Source organism: Prinia subflava, chromosome 9 (assembly GCF_021018805.1).
Source record: "Prinia subflava isolate CZ2003 ecotype Zambia chromosome 9, Cam_Psub_1.2, whole genome shotgun sequence".
Classification (NCBI taxonomy): Eukaryota; Metazoa; Chordata; class Aves; order Passeriformes; family Cisticolidae; genus Prinia; species Prinia subflava.
This window is the reverse complement of record NC_086255.1, coordinates 14,541,621-14,563,686: the sequence shown is the minus strand read 5'-3', so window position 1 is coordinate 14,563,686 and position 22,066 is coordinate 14,541,621. Positions and strand designations below refer to the sequence as shown.

Genomic DNA, 22,066 nt, shown 5'->3' with positions numbered 1-22,066 from the left:
CATTTTAAAAAGTTAAGTTTGATTTTATTTCCTAGAGGGGATTCAAATCAAGATGATATTGAAAAATCACAGGAATTAGCCCAGGAAAATGAATACTTACAAGACTTTGACCATTACAAACTGGTGTCTACAACTACAAGGCCTGTTAGTTGTTGTCTAATGAGGAACTGTCATACATTCAACATTTTAAGATGATGTGAAACAAACCAGGACAGTGGTGAGCACTTGTGGCACGTGAGGTAAATCCCATATTGGGCCATACTACCAAGACTGCACACAGCAGAGGGAGGGAAATTATTATTTCCTCCTATTCACCACTTATGAGCCCAAATCTCAACTGTGGTGTCCAGTTTTGGGCACTTCAGTACAAGAACGACATTGCTGAATTTAAAGGAGCCCAGTAGAAGACACCAAGACAATAAAATGTCCCAAGGCCTGGATTCCAGGCCTTTAATTTCCATCTATCTTCCAAGAGTTGGCATATTTTACTGAGCTTTCCAATCTGAATCTATTTACCTGCTGGCTGAAGCTGTACTATGATGAATGCAAGATCCATTAAGCCAACAGAAAGGAAAACAAACAGAAAGAAAGAGCTTGAGCCAGGACCTGATTTGTGATAAAATCATAGCCTTTTGGAAGAGACAAGCCTGGATTTTTCAGCCGAGTACCAAGCCAGTTTATGCTTTTTACAGAGCAAATAATACACATTATTAAATGCAATTTAATAAAATGTACATGGAAGGAAAAAGAAATAAAAAGCAGATCTTGCTCTTAAGAGTACTCTAACTCCAAGGCTTTGTGCAAAAGAATGACAGGAATATTCTATAAAAAGCAGCCTTTTCTGTGGGCTGGACTCAATACTGTCCATATGGGCTAAGCATTCTCTGGTGAGAATGAGCATCACATGAGCAGTGAGGAGCTCATGCCAGCTGAGGACTGAAGGGAAGAGCATGTGCATCCTTGCAGGCTCTTAACACTGGGAAACATCTACACAAGTGCAGAGGAATCTAATTCCAGGGAATTTTGCAGTTCCCACTACAACAAAAGTTAATTTTACATATAGCAAGTAAACTTTTTGGATCCCTTCCACCATCTTTGGTGCATAAACTCAGCTAAGGTCTATCCTGTAGGTGTTTAAACTTGGTTTAGACATGAAAAAAGACTTGAAATGTTCGTTCTTGAACCTCTTGTTATAGGCAGTCTGATTTTTCAAAGTACAGAACAATGTTTCCACAGCCTGTTATGAGAAAACCCTGTGTTCTCTATGGGGAAAGTGTCAAATACTGTAATTATGCCAACCTTCTAAATGACATCTCTGTAATACTTCCCCGACTCATGAATTAATTTCTCAAAAGGCTTAGACAGGCTGCTTAATTTGGAGGAGACCTGAAAGATGGAAGTTTAGAATTCTGTTTTCAGAACTGAACTTCATGTACAGGCTTAAGAAATCTTGCAGCCGTCTCAAGTAACAATGAAAATGTTGAAAAAGTAGCTTTTTTCGTACCGTATTGGAAAGACTTCAAAGATTGGGGGAATGCTTGGAAAACAACAAGAGAAGAATGCCCTAAACTCTTACTGTGATCCATTCCTAGTATCCTACCTCTTCTCAGTTTCTCATTCACGTGGTTTGCCAAGGTTTGCTTCCAGAACAGTTTCAAATATGTTCTGGTTTTATCAGCTCAGTCTCCTCAGCCCTAATTATCTTATATAAGCATCTGCTGAATGTATGCTACTTTTGAAAATAATTATTCTTTATACACATAAACTAAACCCAAAAATTCAACAAAACACACACCTGTGTTGGTTGTAATAATACAACAAGTTGTGACAAAACAGAAAAGAAGCTGCTTATGATTTTATGTTGATTTAACCTACTTTTAGGATTACAATTAGAAGTGCTAAGAATATTTATTAATCCATTTTATGTTAATTGGGAAGTATGATACTTAGATTTAAGAATTTTATTTGGCAGATTTGAGGAAATTACTATTGACAAAGCAGTCTAAAGGGGAAAGGAAATGCTGTGTACAATTACAGTAATATCCATTACTACTGAGTTCTTATTGTGTTCTAAGAAAAATGAAAGGAAGAACAGAGGACAATATATGCCAAAACATATTTAGCAAATTTTGAAATTCATTGTTGCTATTGGATATTTTGTCATCTCCTGAAGAGTTATTACTCAGATACAGAGGTCTCTGGATTGGTCATAACATACACACACGTCATCCTGAAAAATTAAAATACTGATATATAACTCTGTTTACACAAGAGCATAAATACACAGTATTTGAGAAGCAAATACTTATCATTAGATATAACAAAGCTTCAAAGTATATAAATTCATTATTTTACTTTAAAATAGAAAATCATACTGCAGAGTTCAGGACCCTAGAAGGCTTTGGACATCTCCAAAAGAAACTAGAGTATAACCAACTCTCTTCTTCCTATAGATAACACAAGAAAAGACAAAATAGAGAACTGGTCTAAACACGCAGTGCATGAAGTAAAATGCAGGAATATGATGTTTGAAGTAGTTCACAGTATTTTACTCTCATGTCTAAGACATACTACTGAAAACACGATCAGAAAAACAATGCCCTATTATGTCTGACTCTATTATTTTACTTTTATTTGCCAGCCCAACTCCGAGCAAAGTGAAAGTGTGAGGCCACGTGAGGGAAGGAGCTTTTACCTCCTCTGCAACCCAACCTCTAAACTATACTTTCTCTCTCCCTGACATCACTTGAACAACTGTCACAGAGAGAAATCAAATGGCTCTACATGACTCCTCTCACTTGAAGTATGCTCATGCTTATTAATTATCAATCGTAGTTGATAAATCCTTGATTGCTGCCTTTCTAAAAAAAGGACTCTAGAGAACCTTTACTTTAACCCTTTTACGTTATATAAACAACTTCTATGAAATCACCTTAGGGAACTTTGTCTTACTATTTAAAAAGGTGACAAATCAGAATATGTGCTGTACTAACTACAAAATGGACAGAAGGATTGACTGAGGCTTCTGTTTCAGCTCAATCTACAGCAGAATGTACACAATTCTGATGGTAATGTAAAGCTTTAGTGCTGCTTTTTTAGTTTACAGATACTACTTTCGTTTTCTGCAATTACCCCAAGCCATAATAGTCAATTATGAAATTTTGTTGTTTCACAGATTAGAGAATTACAGATTAATGACATGTATCATGACATTGTAGCTAATTTCATTAGCTACACACCATATGCCAGGTATTTTGAATTTGCTGAGCGTTTGTTGGCATTTTAAAATATATTGGGCATTTAGATGTGAATTATTAAGATGCACATAGGCATCCTAATAGGAACTTTATACTGTTCATTTTATAAAATAGTAACGATGCAGAACAATGAAGTATTTGTCATTATGGTACGAAAATTGAACTGCCCAGAGGAGCAGTTTCTATCAGATAAAATAATCCTTGACTTTGTCACAAAACAGTGACTAAGAAATAATACTTGAATGAAAATGCTTGGACATAATGAAGCTACAAAAATTTTCCACTATCTGTTTGGAAAAATAATGGTTGGAAAACTAATTTGGGTGTGTCCATATTTGTATGTTTTAAAATTACTTTTCGTCCTTTTCCTTAGAAGTTACTGTGAGACATGAACTAAGAAACATATCCCATTGTTTGCTACTACAGAAATGGCCAAGCAAGGGTGAGTCTACTTTCTTGTCTTGCACCAATAAAATTGGAAGATGCACTCATGAATTAAAGCAAAATCAAATTCTCATAACCAAACTCAAGGCCTAAAGCAGAATTACATATCAGTTACAAAAGGTCCAGTAAAAAGTGCCTCAGTTGCCTTTACAGCTGTAGAAAAACCCATCTCCGACATCTTATCAGATAAATGGGCTTTTAAAACTACTACAACAAACCAAAAATTAACTGCAGCCCTTGTGCCAGTATTCAACTTCCCAATCAAAAACAAATTATGGAATTGCAAGCAGTTAATTAACTGCTTGCAAACAGTTAATTAACATTTAGTAACTTCTCAAAGTTCAAGAACAACAGGCTGAACTCAAGCAGTTGAAGAAGGAGGAAGCCATTTTGGGTGTGGCACCTGCAAAGTCAACAGGTGCTTTCTTTAATTAATTTAGAAAAACATCCTCAAAGCAAAATTATGATTCACATTCTGGGAAACAAGAGGCTGTGGGAAAAGGGAACTCACAGAGGCTATAGAAAACGAGGTATATTTGATGTCACCTAATCTGAGGAACAGCTCTTAAATTCTGAACAATTCTCTAATGGGTGAAAAAATGTTCAACTAAGTCTCAGGGAAATCAGTTCTTGGGAAGTGGACGATAATATCTGCATTTAACTCGTGGGCACCACAGCTTTGTGCTATGATTGGCTGCCATCTGGGCTCCATCTGACAGCAGCAGATTGGTATTCTCTGCACACGTCCTCGCAATTCCTGTCGCCTGTGTTTGCTGTCCCTTACACACACACACAATACATTATTTACTCAACTATAAACATTTCTGTAATGTACACAAGCAGCATCTACAATGCAATCATGCATCAGCATTCAAGAACAATCTAGTATTAATAGGACACAGGTCTAATCTTTTTACAACTGGTTTATAATAGATATTTTTAAGGGTGCAAACATTTTCTAAAGCATAGAAACCTTTCTGTTTCTTGTTCACTTTCCTTTAGTCCCTGATAATAACAGTTCATTACTGTATGCATAATATTTCTGCTTTCACAAAGGTAACTTTCTGTTAAGCAGGTTAGTTAAATAACTGCAATGGGAACTGTAAGTGTGACTGAGAACAGAGCAAAGCAGCTGATGTGTTAGCACTGCACAGGAATATTTTTCTTCACAAACAGCAATTTCCTAAGTAGGCTATTAGCATTGGCATACAAACCAAAACTCCTACAGAATCAGCAAGGACAGCTCTGGCCATACTTAAAAGAGCAGAAGATGTTACTCCTCTCCATTTATTAAATGATTCAACATTGCGGTATGCCTGCAACTAATTAGTATGATCAACACAGTGCAGGGCAGGAACAAAAGCAGACCAGCCTCTGAGATGTGCTGATGTAAAAGCACACAGGAGTATACATTTTTAAACCCTGCCCTATAATTTATAACCATTATGTACTAATCATTCCTTGATGGGACTTTCATTCATAAGACTGAAGTTAATGTCATTTCTGATTAGGCCTGTCTCGGGATATTAAAACTGACCACCAGGTTCATTCACTTACTAACAGTTAAGTAACTTACTTTCTTTTAGACTGTTTTATACTAAACATTATAAAAACCCAGAAGGTCAGCTACTGACAAGTCAGAATGAAACAGATGCACATAAAAAGAACATAAATGTATCGCAAAAGAGAGAGAGAGAAAAACAGAGGTATATTTGCTAAGTCATATACTTACCATTAGCACTGCAAAGTTACTGAAGTGTGTACTCTGAATGGTGGTAATATTGCCTGCAGAATTAATTATGTGGCACCCTTCTCCCCACCAGCCTCCATGTCCATCTAGAAGGTCAAAATCCCAGAAGGCTGCAATGGGGTCTACACCCCGTGCAAAGTGCCTCAATCCTATAGTAAGAGGGCTGGTGAGGTTTCCAAAACTGCACTCATCTGCAAAAGGAACAAACTGAATCAGAGAGACGGAGTGGAAAACGCTTTAGTGATGAATGCTCCGTGAAGAGATCAGATACACTAAACTACGGGGAAAAAAGCCAGTGGACATAAAATCTTAATGATCAAAATCAAAGGCAGTGCTCACATCAGAGAAGTTTGCAATGGCATAAATAGATCTGAACATTTCAATCACATATTGTGTCAAAATGATTAGATCACTCCTCACAAAAGAGACCTTTTTTATTGTTTCAGATTCTCCAGTTACGACCAGTATTACACTATTGCCCATGTAACTGCAGAAACGGCTCCGTTTCATGGCATGATTAATAGCCGAGACAATTCTGCACTTTGAAAGTCACATTCAAACATTTAAAAATGCTAATAGCAATGAGAGCACTATTGAGGATCGGACAAAATTAGTAAAATTGCACGGCTGAGCATTAATTCAAAATAGTGACTCACTAGCACATACAATGTACGTTATGTAGACAAAAGTCTTTAACAACACCTGCTTTACATCCATCGTATCTGAAAGTATCCTGCTGAGTATTGATACATGCAACAGGGCACTACTCCCACTCCAAAAGCCTTATTTTTACTAGTGTCTAGGACATTAACATTGCAATTGTAAGGAGTAAAACAAGGTTCTGTCCGACAGCTTTAAGAAGCAAGCATCTGTAACAACACAGTCAACAAACAGTAGCCCAGAATTTGCATTCTAATAGTAGTGCAAGGGCATTTCTTTATTTGCAGGACAATCTGAATAAAATCGTGCAGACAGGAACAATTGCAAACATTGTTCTAAGGACAGAGACTGTTTCCAGCCTCTCAGCACACTGCATACTCTGCCCCTCTATTCTCTACACAAGCAAGGATACCGCAGCTTTTAGATTAAAGAAAATAAGGCATAACAGCTTCTCACCTATTTTAGCAAAAACAGCTGGTGTGGCAACCGTCCTACGTTTCCCATCATCTGCGAGATTTGATGAGTTTCCTGTGCTAGGAAAGAGTTTTCCATTCCGAAAGACAATAAACTGTAGCTTGCAAGTGGAGTTATCAACAGATTGCCAGGCTGAAGGCTGAGAGAAGACAGACTGTGGCAAATGAACTGAAGCTACTGCTACAGCATTCTGTACAATGAGAAAAAAAAAGAAACATTTAAAATGCAAATCACAACAGGGTTGCTTTCATGATGTTTTAAACTCCTGTACAAGAAATGTATGCTGCCTTCCTTTTCCAACAGACTGGAAGCAACCAAAGAAGCACGGGCTGTAACCATGGGAATAGGATTGGTACAGTGCATATTAAAAGGGAAAACGTTTTGATTGAATGTGAGAGTCTATATGGTCAAGCTCCCTGCTGCAGAGGTGAGAATGGTTCTTACCGTGCCTGCTAGAGGGTCCATCAACACTGCAGATCTGATTTAAAGAGACAACCTCTACCAGGTTTTCTCCTTCACTTAAAATAGAATCAGACAACTTGCATTAAAACATTTCTCCGAAAGGGTACTTAAAGAGTATAAAAATAATTTTATTATTAAAACAAATTACATCTGCAGAGAACTGCAAGTGCAGTAAACAACACAGTTTAGGAATATGTTTTTCCTTGCTTCATATAAGGAAAAGCAGTTAACTATGTTTTAGTCACGCAGGATTAAAAAATATTACAAACGCTAATGTAAAAGAAGAAAACAAGACAACACTGGGAGAAAATGAATGAAGACTGTCAGATCACTGTAATGGCTTTGAGTCGTGTGTTCTACACCCTTTTACAAGCAGATAAATCCCTTACAGCAGAGCTATAAAATACACCAAACATTGTATTCTGAGGACTTCACTCATCAAGCATTTTTTTTCTGCCAAAGTGGCAAACTAATTATTAAAGACTGAGATATTTACAAGGAATAACAAATGATGAGCAATGGGAAAATAAACAGGGAGTCTGTCCTGAGCCTTGATGTGAAAAGTGTATGTATTTAAAAACAAACAAACTACAAAATGATCTAATTTGCATTTCCCCTAAGGGCAGAGTGGCTCTGTGCACATAATTTACATAGATTACCACAGTTTGCTCATAGCACATGTGCACTACCTATTTCAGAAGTAAAACAATGATCCTCACAACCATATAAACAAACATGACATTAATATCCATCCATGTGCTAGGAGAAATACACATGTGAGAGACAGAAGGTGTAACAGAGATCAGCAAACTAAAATGAGTATGAGAAGCATCTAATGACCACGTAATAAATATGGGAGAAAGGCACAGGTAGTCTGTGATGTCATCTGGATGCCTAAATAAAGAGATAAAGACTTCTGTATACCATTTTCCTTATACCATGTATATTTTAGGAAGGTTTTCAGATTTTAACAGTAAAAAGGCAAAAAAAATCCTTTTTAAAGTAAGTATTCAATCTAGGCAACACTGCTCATTAAAAGCTCTCAGGAAAAAAAAGAGCAAAGAGCAACAAAACATTTCTACATTAGAATTTTAAATTATTATGAAGGCTTTAATCGGTATTAACTGAGCTAAACATCCAGCACTCATCCTGAGATTGTTCCCACTGTCTAATTTACTAAAGCTGTTATAATTGGCTTTATCTCATGCTTCTGAAAAAGACATATTTTACTCTATGATATCTACATATGCTGAACCTCTGATGATACCATTTTGGCCTTAAAAGTACTATCAAAAATTATGCACAGAGTTTCTTAGAAGTGTCATTTATCAAACCCCAGATCACTGTTGAGGACTTTTGTGAAGACATATAGAAGTGTAAGAGAGGTTACAGCGTGATTAACTTTACATTTACACTGGATTTTTATTATTATTCTGTGCTGGAAAAAGCAACAATGATGACATATTAAATTACACTAATTACTCATTATACACAAAAAGAGAAAGCTAGAAGCATATGAATAAGCTTATGATAATGAAACCAACAGCTAAAGGCACTGGGTTAAGCAGCAATGTGCTATGACTTGACAAAAGCAGCCCTACACAAACCAGAGAAAACAACAGGTTTATTGCACTTTTGCTAAGAGGAGAAATCATCTAATTTATTGTGGTTCTCCAATTGCTTCTCCATTGGGATTTACTGATATTAATAGGAAGAAGTAATGGTGTAGACAGAGCTGGCCCGTGGGACTGGGGAGGTGCGGAGCAGAAGCTGCTCCAGGGAAGCTCAGGCAGGACCAGGCTGCACCAGCCCATCCTGCACAGACCCTGCAGCACAGCAGGGAGGGCAGGACCACGGTACCCCAGCCTCTCCCACAGATTACACCTTCACATCACAGGGCAAGGTCGGACGCAGGGAAGAAGAGTTGCACACAGCCCACAAATGGAATTAGTGTGGACTGGCTGCACCGCTCGGGCTGACTGAGCAAATCCCAAACGTGCAGCAACATCAAATTATTTACTTGACAAAAAGACACATTTACAGAAAATGTTTTCCTGATCAGACTTCAGGAGAGCGTTTTGCCCTTGCTATCTGCTCAAAACGAATATGAATACCCACAACACAAACTATTTAATAAACTTCACTAAATAATCGCCAACAGTCACTTCCTGGAGTACAATTTTATTGTGAATACTGCCCACTTACACTAGCTATCACTTCAATTTTTTTGAGTGCAGGCAGTCTGGTGGCGTGAAGGGCAAAGGGACAGGGTATTCCTTAACTGGACAAATGTACACACAAAGTCAAACTCCTTGCTGCACATCAAATATTTACTTAGAAATTCCTCAAAATTAAACATCCAACTGTCTGCTACAGCAGCACTCCTGCCAACAAGATCCTGTGGTAGGATATTAATGAAAGATGCACATAGTGAGAAGGCCCACACATTCACAATGCTGTTTAAAGCTATGAATAAATACATTATTTTCATCTAAGAGGTGTGAGAATTTTCAATAGTATTACTCATCATTCACATAAGAGGGATGATCTGAGCACTGAGGTAGTTCCTATTATTGTGGTAGAGGATGGAGGGAACCTGACTAAAGGTTCAGTCTTGTATTCTGCTAATCTTGTGTGAGGTGAAATCTAAGCCAGTTCCCTACTCACTTATGTGAGATAAAATAATGGCCTTTATTTTGCTCTGTAAGATGCTCCAGAGTTCAGAGATGAAATACAATATGGGAACACGTATTATCAAAACCAATGAAAGCAACATGAAGTACTGAGGGAATTATTATGCTTCAAAAATCATAAATAATCTCGTTTATATTTTTTTATTTGGGCACCATATCACGACTTCACATATGAACTAAAATTTCTGAGCATGCTAGCGGCAAAAAGCTGCCTGCACCTCTGAGAAGAGAAAAAGAATAATACAGACCCACCATGGGAGACGCAGCTTTGCAATGACAGGTCAGCACTGGCATCTCATATTTTCCTGGAAAAGCTTACAGTTTGTGTCAGCAATTCACCAGTCAGGATTTCGACATTCTGTGAGTGTTTTCAAAACAGAATGCCAATAATCCCATCATGACTCCATTTCACTTTTAGTCCTATTAACTGGATTGTACTGGCATTGATTAGAAAAAGGAAATCCTGAACAGAGTGCAGATTCTTCTAAGGAGCATTTTTCTTCTGGAAAATGCCCGTATTTTAAAATGAAAGCTATTCACAGACATTCACCCATTTGCACATAAATATGACAGAAACGATGCAAATTTCAAACCCTCTGAAGTATCTTCCATGTCGTCTGCTCAGATATCTGAAAATCTGCTGTGTGACCTGCAGCCAGGGAAAGAGGGCTTATCAGCTCTAAACCAGCTCTTAGGATTTTCTGGGAGGCCTCCTAGGACTCCTGGCTCCTAGGACTTCTTGGAACCTGGTCAAATTTCCAAAAAGCAGAATGAAAGGTTGTTTTAAACACTCTGAACCATAAATTGAATGGTACAGTTTTATAAGTACTTTTGAAGTTTTGGGGTTTGTTTCCATTTTAGACCTATTTTTTTGTGTGTGTGCGTGTGTGTATGTAAGTGTGTGCAATTTTTCAAAATATCTGAGGCACCAAAACAGAAACAGAACCAATAAATCCAACTGCATTCTAAAAGTTTTAAACTTGAATGAAAATCTCATTCTAAAGCAGAAATGGTCCTCAGGATATTGAGAGCTACAGATGCTTGGCATTCTCGCAACTCATGCATGTGTGACCCTTATTAAAAATGTTTTAAGGGAAAAATGAAAGATTTAAAGTGAAGTTGTTCCCTAGGCAGTTTTATTCTGGTAGCAGTTCATTCCTTATAATCAGTGCTAGCATTTACAAGGAGTTTTTAAGTGTTTAGGAAAGACAGCCTCTTGCCTTAGGTGACTGTGATATGTTGGCCCTTCTACTTTCATAATTCCTTTAAGAGATCTGCTCCCATTTACTCTTGAAGCTTTGCTTTCTCATTACAGTGTTCCACTTGTCTAAAATTTAGCATAATACTGAGAGACCATACTCATTATCAAACAATCATTATCAAGAACCCTCCTTGATAACCACTGTGGAACGACAGAAATCAAACTATTTTCAGTAACTCTTCCTTGTGCATGCCTTGGTAGTAGATTGATTTTTGAGTTCAGGCACAGTATTTGTGTTTAAGATAAAATATATTTCATAGGAAATAATCCAATTCTTACTCTTAAGAACAGTCATAAGGTATATTTTTCGAGTCAGCAATTTCCTTAACTTAAAAACCAGCACCTTAACAACAGGTCAGAGGCAGTCTGGAGGGAAAAAAAAAAAAAAAGTAAATGAATTCACCTAAAACCTGGAGGAGAACTAGGAAAGCAGCTTCACTGTCTCCAGGTTTGAAAGAATCTGATAAGGTGTTGTAGAAATCAGATGCAAGACACCATACATTAAATTATTAAAGATACGAGGGTGCTGCCAAAATAAGCACAAGCTATATAAAGTTACTGTAAAAAACCCACCAAAGCTCTATAGGTAATAGCTGTATTATTAAGTACACACTGAGTCAACAGTGTGAGCATCATAATAAAATCAAGCTAATGAAGTATTTATAAATGTATAATAGATTTTGTTTAGTCCCTCAAATAAGACAGCAGATCCTTAGAAGCAATGGAAGACTTCAGTTTGTGGTTTGTGTTAAAAGTTTAGTTGTTAACAAATAAAAAAGAGGCACAATTGGTTTTTTCAGCTGTCTCTCCTGGCAGGTATTTAAACAACACTCCTTTGGAATTATTTAAGCACAAAATATATGAGATAAGGACAGGCATTTGTCTCAGTGCTGTGAGGCTCTAGGCAGTCTGTGCTTGAGTTCTGATCTCTTTTTCTGGTATGAAAAGTATCAACAAAAGACCCCCAAAATTTAGACCAGATGGGAAAATACCAAATAAAGGTTTTGTAAATATAATGAAAACAATGCCAGTTTGAAAATGCTTATACAAGACAAGAAACTTGCCAGGTGCTAGAGAAACAGGATTGTATTTTTTATTTTTTAATGGGATGATACCAAGCAAGGAAAGCAGGAGTTCCCCAGCCAGGCCAACTTTCCTACATCACCTTGCTACTAATTTGTCATAATTTACTGCACTTTCTGGAGTGCTGTTCAAACACAAGTCTGGAAAGGCTCAGGGATGACTAGCAGGTGAGAAGCAAAGTTGATACAGATTCCCAGGACGAAATGAAGCAGCACTTCCAAAAATGCAACATAAAATCACCTGGCTACTGAGACAACATTGCTGAGCGTGTTGGGATTATTATGTGATAGAGTCATTATGTAGTAATTCTGCAGTGCACATCCATCTCAATATCTGGAAAACTAAGCACGGAGTCCAAGACATGTTTGTTCTAGCCAGGCATAAAAGGTGGTTTGAAGCACAGTGAAAATGTGCCATCAATAAGAAATATATGCAAATTTCATCAAAAGATACAAAAAAATCTTAATTTTTGAAGTTGTCTCTAATTAATAATAAAAAGTTTTCTAGAGTCACCCTATAGAAATAGATTTAGCAAACAGCACAGAAATTTTAGAAAAGCTGATAATGTAAAGTAACCTGGAAATCTGATTGTCAGTAGCCCTTTTCCAATAAAAGTAAAAACCAAAAGTCTCCACATTAGGATTTTATATTTCATATTTGAACATCTTGCAAACTATCTAAGAAAGCAAAAATATGTGCAAATCTACAAGCAACAACTGACATGTTAATGAGCTATTGTGAAGGAAAAGTGACCAAAAAAATTAAAGAAAAAGAATATGAAGGGAGACAAAGCACGTTTACCACATTTAAATAATGCCAGACCCAAATGATAATTCTCAATAACTATTTTTCCAGACAGAGCAATACAATTCAACTGATTTCTTTTGAGACATTAAGAACTAGTAGCAATTAGTTTCAGGTGAATAAGGAACAAGCTACAATTGATAATACAATTATTTACTTTGAAAGGAGAAGACAGGCTGGAGTGAATATATCCAGAGTTTGCATGAAAATCAGCTTAAAGACTTTCAATTTTTATTTGATGACCTTGAAACAAAGAGGAATGTCATCTAAGACAATGTTCTAAATCATGTTTTACATATTTATAATGAGATTGTCTATTATAAGCTGATGAAACAGGCCACTTTGGAAAGCAAAAGATAAGGACAAGGATGTGAAAGCACTGGTTGATCACAGGATGACTCAGAGCCACTATGATTTAACAATTAAAAAAAGACAACAAATGCAATCCAGAACATACAAGATGACTCATTTCCATACAAATATTCTGATTTTAAAGGCCTAATCAGAAATATAATACACAATTTTGATCAACTAGGCGGAGGTAAAGTCAGTCCAGAATAGAATGGATGTAGAGGATGGTTATTAGGCTCACCCTCAGAATGAGTAATTTCTTTCACAAGTGAAAAATAAAGGAGCTTAGCTTTGTTAGCCTGGCAAAATGGAAGTCATGTAAGCAAACGTCCAGCATGAGCACAAGGACAAATAGGACATTAGCCAAGAGCAAAAATGCAGCCTTAAAATATGCAAATACTTTCTAGCCTTTATAACTGAGAGGGTGGGATACTTCTCAGGCATTATGGACACAGAAAATGATCTACTCTTGAAATGTTTGAAAGCCTACAAGAGAATTGCAAAATTAAGTTAGAAAGGCTTGATTTATTTCTGTGTTTTACAAGAAGTGTTTAAAATTCCTTCTGAGAACTCATGAATTTCCTGATTAAAAGAATTTTTGAACTTTCTACTTACATCTCCAATATATAGCTAATAGAGTTCATAAAAATCTCACCTAAGAAGAAAAAGAATTAAAAACACTATATAGACATGCTAGGAAAAAAGTGTGATAAAAAAGAGTGAAAATTATATTATTTTTTTTTTGAGAAACAAGTTTTTTGAAAACATATTTGACACATGTAAGAGCTGCAGGCAACAAACTTTTTCAGGCAGAACTACATGACTGCTTCAATTCAGGGTCCACATCTGATTTACCATATTGCAAAAAGTTATGCCACAGAATGCAGAAAATTCACCTTCCTGGGAATTTAAGAGTTCTGAAGGGTGGCCTCTGAGTTTTCAGCTGGAATTTATTGGGGTTTGGGGGAAGATCACTGAAGTCTTAAAGGATTTTAGATGCACTCCAACAGTCACACTATGAGCTGTGGATCTACAGAGACTCACTGCAGCTACATTTTTAAAAAGGATGGCTTCTGGCAGTGCACTCTGCAGGAAAACTCATCCTGTCAGGAGTTTGGTTCACTGGGCCTTTCAGGGGTGCATTGGCTTCTAGAAATGCTGCATTTTGCTCCAAACAGCCTGTGATGAAGGAGTATTTTTCCTTTTTATTTGGAAGCCAAATTAATCTTCAGGCATTAAATGTATGATTTTTTTCTGGAAAGATCATAAGAATATTCAAGTTTATTACATTGGTACTGTGGTTTTAGTTGTAGATGCACTCAGAGGATGGGATAGACTTCTAAACTGTTAGAGTTTTAAAATATAAGGACGATAAAAAAATTTCATGAGCTATTTGGAACTTTCAGCTACATAATTGCAAAGCTATGTCCATGGATCTTAGGAGCTACATCATAATTATACACAATACCTAACTAACCAAAATATCTTCTACAGCTCATTGACCTCCAGATTCAATTACACATAAATATTTCCAGTTTAGAAAAAGGAATCATGAATTCTGACTTAATTGGCACACATAAGGTTTTTTGCCATGGTAACTTTTAATTTATTTTTTAACTAGGTGAATTGTGTTAATGTAGGCCTCATAACACTATTTCAGCATAGCTTAGTAATTATCATTTATAACAAAATATTATGAATGAGAATAAAGAGAATATTTCCCAACAGTCAGACATAAAGTTATTTCTAAAGTTGGAGAAGCACATTTTGATTAAAAGGAGATGGGCTACTTGGTGGCTTCTGTGCATGAGAAAATTTACCTGGCACTAAACAAAATTCATACACATTTTAGTAGAGTGCACATACCATTACAGACATCACAATTTTTCTAAAGACATAGACAATTTGTACAGATACCTTTAGGAGTAGAGAGTGATGCAGCCTTTAGGTAATACAGTAATTCAAAACAGAATTCAATGACTAAACATTGCAATTATTTAATCAAACAAGATGATAGGACTGCTGATTTCACTAATATGATATTAACACTTAACTAAGATAAATATAAAATTCATCTAGTAACATAAGTGGGAATGTAGTGAAAAAGTTTTTTTAAAACTTTCTTTTTTAAAAAAAAAATTAATAAGTTATATTCATATAATTTTCCTGAGCAAAGTGAGCTTCTACACTGCCTATGATGTACAGAAGTCCAAGTGTTTTTCTGAAGCTGCCTTTTCATAAAGATGACTGCAATGAAATGCTGACATTGCTGCTTGAAGACTTGAATGAAACATTGTCCCTCTCTGATACTGGAGGAAAGCTGAAACTGCTGAAAATAATTTGAGGATTTCTGATCCTTTAGGAAGTGAATTTAAAATTTTCAGACCATGAAATTACTCAATATCCAGATTTTGAATCATTTAGATATTATCCTCCAGAATGATCTCTGTTGCTTGTTAATTAGGCAATTAAACAATTCAGACCCAGCATTACTCTCACAAGCTGTAACTTGGGCAAGGCACACATTTCTAGAAGCAGATGCAAGATCACTACATTCCTCTGCTTTGCTTCAGAGACAGTTAAGTATGTGAAAAAGAAAGCAGAAGATGCCTTTTCCTTCAGTTCTTTTTATACACAGTCACCCCTCCCTTCCCTCTGCTGCAGGATACAAGTTCACTGTCCTCACAGCAGTAAGGAATTACACCTCCTCAAGAGGAGCAAATATGATTTCTTCCCTCCTGTCCCAAAAGGAATTTTTTCATTTTGAAAAACGGATATATTTTTATTTCCAGCTTGCCAAAACAATAATTTGCTTTCTGAGTTTCAGCCATGTAGTCAATTTATCAGTACAGTCAGAAAGGACGTGTCGTAAAAAGAAATGTAAAAAAAAAGAAGTGGAGTGAGTGCAGTTACATCAGCAAGAGAGAGGCTCTGTGTCACAGATGGATTTGCATTTGGATGAAAGTACTCAAGGGCCTTGAGCTGCACGGAGCTAAAGTGGATGTGTATCAGTGATGGCAAGTGACATTTTCAGAGAATTTGTGTAACTGAGATGTAGAATATGAAGGAGAAGACACACTCCAGTACTGCCAGTGCCTGAAGTTATCAGTAGCTGCCACTCCCCAAAGCTCCCATGCAGAATCCTGTACCTGCTCTGTGTCACACACATCTTCAGGACTCTGACACACAAAATACAAGACATTTTGTGGACACAATATAGAAAATATTGAGCTCAGAATGACAATGAAATGTTAGTCAAAATTTCACCTGTGAAATTCAGTTGTGGCCCAATACCATGCATGCTGATAAATCCACAGGCACACTGTGTCTGTAGTTCATTTGAAAATCTGTGGTGTCCGTCCTCAGTTCAGCCAGAAAACATTCAGAGCCAAAGAGAACCATGTGTACTCTCATTGTTCTCATCACCGACCACTGTTTATCTGGACACACTTCTGTTCTAATAAGAGTTTAGGGACTATCTACCTTGATTGATTCTACTACGTTTTTCTAAGAGTTTTGTCACACAATTATGGGAAAATCAAAAATATTTTCTAGCATTATCCACAGTAAAATCCAAATCCAATCACAATGGAAGTGAAGGCTGAGTGAACCCTCCATCAGACCAGATCTCCACCAACCTACTGATCACTTTATAAACCCCTGTTAGTTTAAGGCTGGAAGAAACTTACCTCTTATTTATTAATGTTCTACAGATGCTAACAAAGCACCTAGGTATCTGTATTTCCTTTTGTGTTACCACAGAAATAATCACTTGACATGGTCTTTGTAATTTTAGTTCTAAAAGCTGACTGAATTAAAATCTTAATCTGCTAGTCAAATCAAGTTTTGTAGATCAACTGCTTGTGAAATACTGATGATGCTCCCCTGATTAAGACTTTAAAATACTGCACACATTATCAGTACTTGTCACCTCTCATCACTTGAAAACACCCAGTTTAAGTTGGGTGAGGATGGTGTAACATTTTGGGGCAGTATGCACTCTACCCCTCTCAGTCAAGCGAGTCCCTTGGATTTCAGACACCAAAGGTCACTTGATGCTTCTTACACAGTGCCTGAATCCAGGTGAGGTCTGAACTAAGCCCTGGAGGAGAATCCCCTCATTCCCATTCAGTGACTGTTGAGAATGAGGATTCCTCATATAATGCAAGGGATTTGTGATATAAGAGATTCCTTCAAATACTCAGATAGGTGCTAACTTAGCTAGAATTACATGGGATGAGACTTGTATGGTAATAACTAAGAACTCAGCTCAGTCTTCTCTCCCCATTTCTTTGATCAAACAAAAGAGAAAAACAACTATCTTAATTCTTCTAAATATAAAGCTGCTTTCAGTTTTCAGTGCATTACAGGACTGGATGGGAAAACAGCCTTTTTGTCTTGCTCATGGCTTTTGAATTAATAGAAGTTTTCAAGTATTAGTGCTGCAGGGCCTGCATATTGAAAAAGCAACAGCAACATATTCATTAAAAGTAATGGTGTATATTCCATGAAGTGTTCACTTTTAAAGTCTTGTAAATTAATTATATAAGCAGCAAATTTGCAATTTAATCAGTAGGAAAATGAATTGGTTTACATTGTTATATTGCAAGTATTCACAATGGTTTGAATATTCTTGGTCTTTCCCTCTTGCTCTACTGATTTTCTAATCTTTTTCCATAAAGGTCAATTCCTCTGGCATCAGTATATTTAATATGTTCAAAAATTTGTACCAGAGGCCTTTATTTTAGAGGACTTTATTTTACCAGTCAAGCACATCCACTCTGTGTATAATTCAGAGATTCTCAAGGACTTCAACTGCCACATTTGATGGATTTTTTTTTTAAAGTGTGTTATCATTCTTGCTGAATCACTTCCAGTCTCCTATTAAACTGATATGCCTTTATTTTGGACAGTAGCAATGTTCATTTTCTAACATAAAAACTTAATATGTTCACCATTTCACCAGCTTTTCCTTCTGGACTTCCCAGTTTTACTTTCTGCATTAAATTGGATGGGAGTACTTTGGTGAATCCTACACATCCACTTCTGGACTTTCTCAACTGCTATACCAGATGCTGACATGAGTACCTGAGAGTAGGAATTAATTATTTAAAATGAGGATCTGAAAGAAATGTGCTCAAGTAGGAAAAGGAAGGGAAAAAAAAAATCGATACAGAAAAAAGCTGAGTCTCATGCCAAGGACTAACATCATGTACAAAATTAATAACTAATATTATTAGCTGAAAGACAGTGTATTTTTTAAAAACTGGCAGAGTCCCAAATTGTCTATCTCAGCAATGAGAAATACTATTATCAGCAGGAGTTCTGAGTCCTGCAAACTGCATATCCACAATGATATGAAAACACTGCTGCCAAGGGCACAGACTCTACTGTATTCTCATTCTTCTCTAGTATCTAACATAAAGAAAAAGTGGTTTTATAGTAATTATGGGGGTCTAGAAAAGAATAATTAGCAAACTAAAAAATCGATTTTGGTCCTATTTCCCCAACTACACCTAGAGTTATTGTCTTTTGTTCTTTTCATGTAGGACACACCTGAAAAACAAAGCTCCTCTCTTAAGCATTAAATGAATGTCTCAGCCTTAACAAAATGAAATAAATTCAGTTAATGTCTTACTTTCTTCCACAGATAAACATAAAAATAAAAATTGATTGGCTATTTTGTGCTCTTTTGCTATCCTAAATTTTTGTATTCCAGCATTTCTTCAATAAATGCAGATTAAAAATGCAGTGACAGTCATATGAAAACAAAATCATATTCAATGGTCATAGATGTCTTACTGTCTGTCTCTCAATTTTATCATCTTGTTGGGGCTCTTTGAGGACCACACCAAAAGCATATTCTCCACATAGTTTTGATATCCTCTAGCTTTTTAGATACACTTTTTCAATGTCTTTGTTGAAAACCAATAAGGCAAAAATGATGCAGTATATATACCTGAACAAAGCATTTTCTTAGTCTGTAACACCGACATGGAGAATTCAAGACACTTGTACTTGCTAAGCCGGGGTCTATTCAGCAACATTGTGTTAGCATTACTCACCAAGTGGAATTAAAAACTGCACTACAGTTACCATGACAACCAGCTGTCTCCCACATACAGCATCAGTTTGAATTTGTGCAGACCATTTCTAACAATGATTTAAGTCAACAAATACAGCATTACCCTAAGGTAAAAATCTGGTTTAAGAACAAATAAATATTTTCAGTTTCATAATATTACTTAGCTCACTACATTAAATCCAAGGAGGACTTGGGAGATTTTCAGAGATCTGCAGTGACTTTTCTTAGAAATTAAAGGTGAATAGTAATCTTCTGCTCAATATAAAGTTGAGGACCACTAAAATTCCTAATCCCCTGAACATGCAGGAAGCATATGGAGAAGAGACACTGTAACATTCATAGAAGAGCTTGTGAAGAAAATGCATTTGAATATTTATTTAATCATTTTCTAAAATTTACATTTCAATGACGCTGTTGATTACCTTGGGCAGTACCACTAACATCGTCAGTGCACACTCGCTTCACAGATTCTTACTAGAAAAGAAAGCTTAACCCATGTTCATCAAAAGGATCAACCAGCAATTCTCCACTGTGAAAACAACCTGAAACTTGGACTACCATTTCTGTGCTGGGGAATTCTAAAATATATTCCTTTTTTAGTAAACTATTGGATTTGCTGGGTTTTGGTTGTTTGGTTGTTTGGTTTTGCTTTTATTTTCAATAATCATTTTACATGGAAAGAGAAGCCTTGGTTGCTTTTGAAACAGCCAAGCAACACTAAGTAAGAGGAATACATCATATTTACAAATGTCTGGTACAACCTCATGCAGTTGCTTGTCTGGTCATCAGCATGAAGGGGCCACCTGGCTACTCCGGATCCTTTTGTTTGCCAAGCGTTCTTGCAGTAAATGGTCAGATCTGACTGTGGTTGTTTAGCCTGGAGAAAAGGAGGCTCTGGGGAGACCTTACTGCTTTCTGCAGCTACCTGACAGGTGCTTGGTTGAAGAGGGTTGGTCTCTTCCCCCAAGCAGTAAGTTCAAGGATAAGGCAAAATGGCCTCAATCAGGAGAGGTTTAAATTGGATATGAAAAAATGTCATCACAGAAAGGGCTGTCAAGCACTGGAACAGGCTGCCCAGGGAAGTGGTGGAGTCACCATCCCTGGAGGTACTTGAGAGACATGTTAGGTGTGGCAATTAAAGATGTGGTTTAGTAATGGAATTGGCAGTGCTTACTTAATGGGTCGACTCAATGATTTTTGAGCTCTTAACCAATCTTAATTATTCTATATTTCCATGATTATCATTGGATAAACAATGGCAATGATGAACAGATCTGTTTCAGAACAGCAGGATGTATAGCTCTGAGAGAAAACAAGGATCTCCAAAACAACATAAAACACACATATCAATTGTCCATTTGTACACTGACAGGGGGGACAGACATTAAAAATGTAACATATAGTCAAACTAAAGGTAACAAATTAATAACACTACTCTTTATGTAAGCAAATAAAAAAAATCGAAGGCAGAACAAATAGGGTCTGTATTTACTAAAGATACTGTAAATATTGCACACTGAACGAGGCACATATTAATGATACATTCTACACTCAGTCATTTTTCTGGGAGGAAGTGCCACAACTAAACATTACTGCAGATTTCCCATTTGGTATATGGTATAGCACTTGTTGCATTACAGACCTTACAAACACATCAGGAAAGAAAAGTGATCAAATAAGTGTAATGCATTCAGAGGCTATGAGGAATCTGATGTTATGAAAAACATTTTTAATCTGTGGTTGATGATTTTTGAATCCTAAACTTCAGGAAAATACACCCAATAAAAAGTTTTAGTTTTAATATAATGTTTTCAGTTTTTAATTTCATTTATGGGAGAATGCTGGTCAGAGGACAAAGTCAGAAAAATAACTATAATCATAGATTAATATCTAAGAGATTGAGGAAGGAAATAGCACAGAAATTCATTCAGCTCTGGATCACTGTGGACACATTAGTTATCAGTGACAGGCAATGTGAAATCAAGCACACACTGAAATCAAACCCTTCTTTGAGGTTACACTAAACTGAACTGACAGGAACACTACATGCAAGAAAGAAAAAGAAATGGATTTTCTATATAGCACTTCGATCTTCAACAATGGGAGCACATAAAGTTTAAATGCTAAAACAGAAGACTTCAAGGGAGAAAAGAGGTGGAAAGCGAGAGAAGGAATAAAATGTAACCTGGGGCTCCAAATCCACAAACTCAGACAGGAACAATTATTTTTTTGCCAGCAAAAAGGCTGCACAGGCAAAGGTAAATGACAGAAGGAAAACAATTTACTGAATTGTTATTGAATTTCAACATATTTGTAATAACCCATTAACTCCTAGATTAAGTTGTAGTGTAATATCATAAAATAAAATACAAATTAAAAGTAAATCAAGATGATAATATAGGCAGATGTGAATCATTCTGCCCCGAAGCCGCATCTATACCCTTGTGTCAAAGATGCCTTAATAGGGTTCAAGTAGCATTCCTAACATTAATGGATATTTTCTTGTTATTTTTCAAAAAAGTATTTACATCACAGTTAAAAAAAAAAGGTTTCTATATTATAAACTCAGGCAAAAGATCTTTCAGATAGCAATTTAAAAAACAGGAAAAATTATTCAGTTTCACAACTGCATTCCTCTAAAATATGTCTCACCAAAATTTTTGAATAAACTTGTCAGATATGCTTCTTGAATACAGTTGATTTATGGGTGTGTCTGTATTAAAATTATAGTTTAGATTGGGA

General features: G+C 36.3%; 1 protein-coding gene across 1 annotated transcript in view; it reads right to left on the bottom strand.

Annotated features, from left to right (window-relative positions):
• The window catches only part of LOC134554726 (adhesion G protein-coupled receptor A3-like), a 253,447-nt gene that overhangs the window by 42,026 nt on the left and 189,355 nt on the right, over window positions 1-22,066 (bottom strand). Inside the window, exons 13-14 of the mRNA XM_063405559.1 lie at window positions 6,568-6,775; window positions 5,434-5,642 (exon numbers count right to left, since the gene is read on the bottom strand). Coding sequence (XP_063261629.1) covers window positions 5,434-5,642; window positions 6,568-6,775 — 417 coding nt within the window. The remainder of the gene's footprint in view (window positions 1-5,433; window positions 5,643-6,567; window positions 6,776-22,066) is intronic.